This window comes from Limulus polyphemus, unplaced genomic scaffold, assembly GCF_000517525.1.
Source record: "Limulus polyphemus unplaced genomic scaffold, Limulus_polyphemus-2.1.2 Scaffold1621, whole genome shotgun sequence".
Lineage (NCBI taxonomy): Eukaryota > Metazoa > Arthropoda > Merostomata > Xiphosura > Limulidae > Limulus > Limulus polyphemus.
The window spans coordinates 68,444-76,368 of record NW_013667231.1 but is presented as its reverse complement, the minus strand read 5'-3'; the positions used below and the strand labels follow the sequence as shown (position 1 = coordinate 76,368).

Here is a 7,925-nt window from a genome sequence, read left to right as displayed (position 1 = left end):
TTAAACTTAACGTTAATTAAGTTAACTAATTAGTTAAGTAAGTAACGTACTACGTTATTATATACCACACACACACACACACACACACACACACACACACACACACACACACACACACACACACACACACACACACACACACACACACACACACCCCTTACATTATGCCTATTATATGCATGTTAATCAAGTACAGTCCTGCAAGTCTGTACAAAGTCATTTTTCCAAATCCATTATACATAGTTAATTTGTTGGGTTTTTTTTTTTTTATCCTGAGATATTAATATATCATGCGAGTTGTTTTTATAACTATGTTGGGGAAATCATTGTTACAGTTTTTTGTATACATTAAACAGAATTTGATGAGTGTTCCGGGAAGAACCATGGGTGCGAGCACATTTGTGTGAACACAATGGGAGGATTCAGATGTGAATGCAAGATTGGATACGAACTTCATTCTGACGGGAAGATGTGTGAAGGTACAAATATATTTGTTTAGTATCTAACAAATCTATAATTTATTAGCCAAAATACGAATTGATTTTGAGTTTGAGTTTTTTCCGTTTTCTTGGCTTAATTAAATAATTCAAGATTTCTGGAAACTCGTAATGTAATTGAATTTGATAATGTATCAATAGACATAAAGTGCGATGTCCGAATGGTGTGTTTATATAGACGAAAAGCGTTTTATTTCTGTTTTCTACCACCTGAATCACCTGCCTCGTGTCATGGAATCAAACACTCACGGTTAAAAATACTAGTTTTAAGATTGAGAAGTATATCAGATACAAAATAATCATTGCTCGATATATGTACTTAAATTTCTTTTAAAGATCGTATTTATGACTATTCTAGTAAATAATAATAATAGTCGGTAAATAAATATGTAGTCATCCATGCGCAAATATATTAACAAAAGGGCATTAATCTTTTAATTGGTATGTATTAATGTTATTCGTATAATACATGTAGATGCTTGTGGTGGTACTATCGAGGTAGCCAATGGAACCATTATCAGCCCATCCTTTCCAGATCTCTACCCCCAGAACAAGAAATGCGTCTGGGAAATTATTGCTCTTCCTCAGTTCCGAATTACTCTGAATTTCACTCATTTTGATTTAGAGGGAAACAATGTAAGTTTAAAAGTATTATTTTTACTTTTTATCTTCTTCCGATTACCTGGCCTATCTAGCGTGCCTGCTCTGAGTAATATGATTTTTTCCCAGTGTACATGTTCCTACTTGTGCAACCTCTCTGACATAATTGACGATGGGACAAACTCACTGGTCTAATTAATTTTCTTTGGTGTATTACCTCAAATGGTTGATATGATTAACATGTCATCTTTAATGCATCTGCAACAACGTTTATTTTTTCTTAAGTTAGGGAGCTATTGTGAAGTTAGATACTTTAACAAGCACGGTTTTTCTGATGCACCTGCTCAAAGTGATTATATTTCTGTATTATACCTGCTTTGCCTATTGCAATTCCTGCAGAAAAAAAATACTATGTCTGGTACCATCTTTCTGAGGTACCTACTTTGACAGACACAAGCAGCTTTTTCTAAAACATTTTACAGACTGCTGTAACTGGCGTTATCTTCTATAACTTGTGTGTCTAATATATTACGTAATCTATCTACCTTAGCTGTGCTGAACGTTTATTTAATTGGTGCGATTTTCTCTTACTGCCTTTTAAAGTAGGTGTTCTGATTAGCATAATTTAAATGTATTTGTTCTGACTAACAAATCTTCATTGATATACCTGCATACTCTGACTGTTGCAATTATACAAAAATACTTGCCTGACGTATAGCTTCTATAATGCACATTTTATGAATGGTAGATACCGTTAGTGCCTCACTTAACTGCTTTGTGCTTCTCGTAATATATTTTTACATGGATTATTGTAACGTGTTTCGATTAGTGAAGTTTAGTTAGCGTGGTTTCACTATTTTATATACTCTGGTTTGTTTTATGTACCTGTTATGAGTGGTGTAGATTATCTAACGCTGGGGTTCTGTAAATTTAGTTTTTCACGATCTCCCCCCGTTTTTTGCCAGTTTGCATAATTTGTGCCTACTTCCATCTTTATTTATTACACCAGATACTAAAATATAAAAAACATCGGCGAACTTCACTGTTAATTAGATACAAATAGGTTTCTATTTATTATTAAAGTGGATTATTAATAATAATTTATTTATTGACAATCCTCCTGGAAACTTTCTGTAACTCCCAGGAGGTCGCGACCAAAAATTTTGTAAACGCTGGTCTATTGAATCAGTTTTCAGTGCCTTTTTCTAATCACTCAGTTTCGTATGGTTTTGCTTTTATTTTAGCGAGACTGCGAATACGACAACATCAATATCCATAGTAAGATGAGTGGAAATGATGTTAGGAAACATGGGGTCTTTTGTGGCTCACGATTACCGCCAGTAATCACATCGGAAGGAAATAATCTTCGAATTGAGTTCAATTCTGATAATTCAGTCCAGAAGAGTGGATTTGCTGCCGTGTTTTTCACAGGTACCTTGGTTATGTTTTTCTTCAACTTCTTTGATATTAGCCTGTTTTACTTCCTAGTTAAATAAGCAAAGGTAATATTATTCCAGTGCCGTTTCTTTAAGAAATGACAATTACAATCGGAATAACGATTTTTTCTCAGTTGGTGTCGACTGCCGTTATTTCTTATATTTCTTGGAAGTTCGATATGGAGCATGAAAAGGTACAATTAACTTGCAGAAAATTTAACATTCCATACACTGTGAGGCCGGGCTCTGGCAAATGTAAGAACCCATGTTTCTTTAAGAATTTTAAAACAATAACTGAAAAACGTTTACATGTCTTATTATTCACTGATAAAATTAGTAAAACTTGCTTACTTTGTGTAGCTTTGTTTCTATGTTTAGGTCTTTCAAACTATCACCTTTTTCATAACATTAAGAAATATCACTGTTTATAAACCTTAGATTAAAAAAATAATAGTTTTACTTCAAGAGAAAGTGGTCTGAATTAGAGCAAAATTATTATTTTCAGGTTTTCTAGGCTTAGTCTTGTTTCGGAAACTTATTCATAAGTTAACAACTGTTCTAATATATATCTTTATTTAAAAAAAAAAACTATTATCTATAACCTGTTTGAATTACTACTAATTATTTAGTATTTCCAGCATACCTTCAATGTCACGTTCTGAAGAAATACCTTTTGACTAAGTAGGTTTGATTTGTTGACATTAGCAAAGGTGACGTAAAAACTATGTTCGTAACGATAGGCTGGAGTCTAACTACTATTTTCTTCATGAGGTTTAAATGATGTTGAGAAATTTGAGTTTACAGTTTTCTACATGGGAAATTACAAATAACAATTTAGCCAAGGAAGCAACATAAATAAATGTAAAACTACTTTAAAAAAAAACGACAAGGTTAGAAGTGTTTTCATAATAAACACATGATTTTGAAATGTCATAGATACAAGACTTTTATCACTTGTAAAATGTATGTGTAACTTTACTATATATATATACGGTAGTTACTTTTTTAATAATATTACAACGATCAGTTAACGTCATTCTCTTATTCACATACCAGACCTTGATGAATGTGCCACAGATAATGGAGGTTGTGAACACATCTGTAAGAATACGATAGGAAGCTATATGTGTGCTTGTCAGAACGGTTTCGTCCTTCATGAAAATAAACATTACTGTAAAGAAGGTAAGAGCATTATTGTTATTTCACAAAAAACAACAACAAACAAACAAACTAGTTTGTGTTTTTAATTAGTGGGAACATTGCATGGCTAGATAAAATAAGAATTGGGCATTAATTCCATGTTTCTATGTTTTTAACGTTAGGAAGCTGCACACATCACGTCACTGCTCCAGTCGGAGAAATCACTAGCCCTAACTATCCAGATTATTACCCAAACAGGAAAGAATGTGCTTGGCTATTCACCGCTACACCAGGACACAGGGTCAAATTGGTACCAATCTTGCTATTTATATGTGTTTATCTATCTTGTTTATCTGTATTTCTAAATGTGTGTGTGTGTGTAGTGGACTGAATCCTGTTTGAGTTAATTCAAGATTTTAATTTCAGAACTATGAGCATTAATACATTATGTTGAATAATGAAAAGTAACTTAAAATAAAATTATCTTAGTTCAACATTCCTGCTTTCGCTATCTACTATCTTGCTACAGACTGAATTGTGTTTTAGTGGGTGGGTATCTTTAATATATACGTTTGTGTGTGTGTGTGTGCTAAAAATCAGTGTATAAACAAGCGCCGGTAGTAAATAAATCCTCTGTTTAACGCTAGTAATAAATACATACAAAAACAGTCGCGGGTTCGAATCCCCATCACACCAAGCATGCTTGCCCTTTCAGCCGTGGGGGCGTTATAATGTTACGGTCAATCCCACTAGTCGTTAGTAAAAGAGTAGCCCAAGAGTTGGCGGTGGGTGGTGATGACTAGCTGCCTTCCCTCTAGTCTTACACTGCTAAATTAGGGACGGCTAGCGCAGATAGCCCTCGTGTAGCTTTGCGCGAAGTTCAAAAACAAACAAACAAACTTCAGAATTAGGGATGACTAGCACAGGTAACCGTCGATTAACTTTTCGCGAAATTAAAAATGTCAGCATCGAACTAAACGTGTGTGTGTGTCTACGCTGTGACTTTTTACTTTTTTTTTTACAGCACACAACTGTTACTCTAATTTGTTATAAAGTAAATCAAGTGTTAGTTTCTACTGCACTTCTTCAATCGGTAATTGACACTTTTTCTTCACTTCACCTATCCGGTGTATAGGTTTTTCTCATAGTGACTACAGAGCACGTTCACACCAACAGTATGTTTGATACTTTTCACTATGATAAAGGTCCAGCTTATATCTCTTTGGTTAACTTTTGTTCGGGGTTACTGATGAAGAGTGGAATTCTCCGAAACTAGTATAACCCAATAACATACGTTCATGGACCTCCCTTGAACTTGACTCCGAAATTAAACAATTTTCGGAATCCTGAGTGTATTTATTAAAAATTGATAACTAGTCTATTGTGTTTTAAATTTGCAGCTTAGATTCTTAAACTATAAGTATTTGCTAGTTTGTCTCTATTAAACTTTCGACTTAAACAACATGGAGAACATCAGTAATGTAATATTTGTTAACTTGATTATTTATTGTTAAGCTCAAAGCTACACAATGAGCTATCTGTGCTGTGCCTACGGGTATGGGAACCATCTTTTAACGTTATAAGACTTCATGCTTATCCCTAAACCATTGGGAGGGGGTCGTATTTGTTAAAAGTAATCAGCACCTTAGTGGGAATCGTTGTTTCAGAAAACTTGATGACTTTTGTACCCTTTTACGAGATGAACACCGATAACTTTGCCTTTAGTGCATCAATACAACCCAAAGTCCAGGTCTGTGTTCTGTAGTTTAATCCGTCGCACGTTATGTTTATACACAGTAGTTCTGTCCAGAAATAGAACCAAGGTGAGAAGTCATAGCATTCAACATAGTAAAAAATTGGATTCAGAGGAGGTCGATTCCTATGATTACCTGATGTTTTACCTTTAAAAACCACATATTTGGAATAATCCCCCCCTCCATTTTTTTGTTGCTCTTAAGGTTTTCAATGATTTTGAGTTGGAGCCCCACCAGGAATGTACGTACGATCACGTCGATCTTTACGATGGAGAAACTACGGATTCCTCGATCTTGGGCCGTTTCTGTGGCAGCAAAGTGCCACACTCCATCTTAGCTTCTTCCAATCGAATGTACATGACTTTCACATCTGATACTTATGTACAGAGGAAAGGTTTTAAAGGCACACACTACACAGGTATGTGCTTAAAATAACTACATTTAAACGTATTTGTTTTTTTAATCGTTACGGAGTTATTAGTTATATATATAAATATAAATTTCACATGATTATTATCAATAAAATAAGATCCTGCTTAATTCCAGCCAGTATTTTGATATAGATCAAATTTCACATGACGATTATCAATAATACAAGATCCAGCTTAATTCCAGCCAGTATTTTGATATATATCAAATTTCACATGACGATTATCAATAATATAAGATCCTGCTTAATTCCAGCGTGTATTTTGAATAAAAAAATAGTAAAAAATTAAAATCATTTCAATTTTGCAACGTTCTCTAGAAAGCGATCTATAAGGACAGTTTTGTGAAAATTTACTCCGCATGTATTGTAAAAACGTTGTAAAAATAAAATTTGCAGAGCCACTTCAAAGTAGGCTTTTAATGTTGTAGCTACATGTGTTATTTATTTGGAGACACCAAAATGTATGTTGTAAAATTATTGTATCTCTTTACATGTGTTATGTACCTTTTGTCTGTGCTAATATTTTGAAATTCAAAGCGTTCAACTCTTTATTTGTGTTTTTACATCCTTTGTTGAAATCATGAAGTTTTATATTAACAGGATGAATACATCAATATGATACTTCTTTTCAACCGGTTTCCACTAGAGGGCTAGATATACTGCAAGAATTAAAAATGAAAATATATCTTAAGAAAATTGAGACATTTCACTTCGTAGTGCATGAAAAATACAGAATAACACTAGTATGTCGAGAAGTAGAATTAGGATGACATTGCAACTAAATAACTCCTTGTAACTACGGTAATAGGTAGTAAGGTAAACATTTATAATGAACGTAGCTAGATTAGCAATTTTGTGTGTTCAGTTTAGTCAAAACAACACCTACCTAAAGTCTTCATTTGAAAGTTTTTGCGACTCTTCAATGATTACTTTTGATTACTCATATCCAAATTTCGCAATCACACTATCACGTGTCGCCAAATTCGACAATATGGAAAGTAGAAGGTGCAAATAACAACAAATAATTGGAATTATTCAGGATTTTAAAAATATTGACATTCTGTTCAACCACAAAATAGTAACCTACCACACATGAAAGTTATTTTAGTCACCTTTTTTTTTATAGTTTGTGGTGGTCGTTTGACGGCGTCATATTCTGTACAACACTTGTATTCTCATTCGAAATACGGTGATCAGAACTATGACAATAAAGAAGAGTGTGATTGGATCATAGAAGCTGAGGACGGAGTAAGCGTGCGACTGAGATTCATGACTTTCCACGTGGAGCATGAACAAGACTGTGGCTATGACTACGTGGAAATCTACGACGGGTATGATGACTCTGCGCCTCAACTAGGTCGGTTTTGTGGAAATAAAGTAAGTTAAGATTTACTTCTTTAAACATTTTTGCTTACAGAAAATTTTACCTTGAAGATTTTATATTTATTAATACTATTCCAAAAACTATGGATGAAAATTTTCACGAGCTTTTATATCTAATTAGCAAGGAACTGGAAGTGAACAAAGGTTGCATATCGGGCCTAGTATTAATTAACTAGACAGGAATTAAGGCCGCGCTTTTACCCTGGGAAATTCCCTAGAATTTGACATATTAGGCACCTGCTTATATATTCACATCGATGCGAAAATGTGCTCCGTACTTTATGGGCGTGTTATAAGTTTGACGGTGAAATCCCGTTTTGGGGTCGAAGACGGTGAGTACAGTTGACGATCGGGCTTCCCTTTAGGCCATCAGCTCAAAATTAGGGACGGGTACGAACATGAAGCTTTTGTGTGATTTGTGCAAAAGTTCTAAACAAATTTTTGTAGATGTTTTTATAGTATATCTCTGTATGAGCACATTTTTTGAATTACAAATTATTGTGCAGTACACACACACACACACACACACACACACACACACACACACACACACACACACACACACACACACACACACACACACTACGTCGTACTACGTACCTACATCGTCCGTCGTACGACGTACACGACAACAACCAACCGAACGTCGTACGTCGTGTTCGTTAGTTAGTTAACGTTACGTCGT

General features: G+C 34.4%; 1 protein-coding gene across 2 annotated transcripts in view; it reads left to right on the top strand.

Annotated features, from left to right (window-relative positions):
* Positions 1-7,925, top strand: part of LOC106464333 (tolloid-like protein 1) — a 30,867-nt gene that overhangs the window by 19,498 nt on the left and 3,444 nt on the right. For both annotated transcript variants that reach the window (XM_022392026.1, XM_022392027.1), the window contains 7 exons: positions 357-479; positions 973-1,133; positions 2,342-2,528; positions 3,590-3,715; positions 3,856-3,983; positions 5,632-5,845; positions 6,984-7,234. In XM_022392026.1, the coding sequence (XP_022247734.1) occupies positions 357-479; positions 973-1,133; positions 2,342-2,528; positions 3,590-3,715; positions 3,856-3,983; positions 5,632-5,845; positions 6,984-7,234 (1,190 nt within the window). The remainder of the gene's footprint in view (positions 1-356; positions 480-972; positions 1,134-2,341; positions 2,529-3,589; positions 3,716-3,855; positions 3,984-5,631; positions 5,846-6,983; positions 7,235-7,925) is intronic.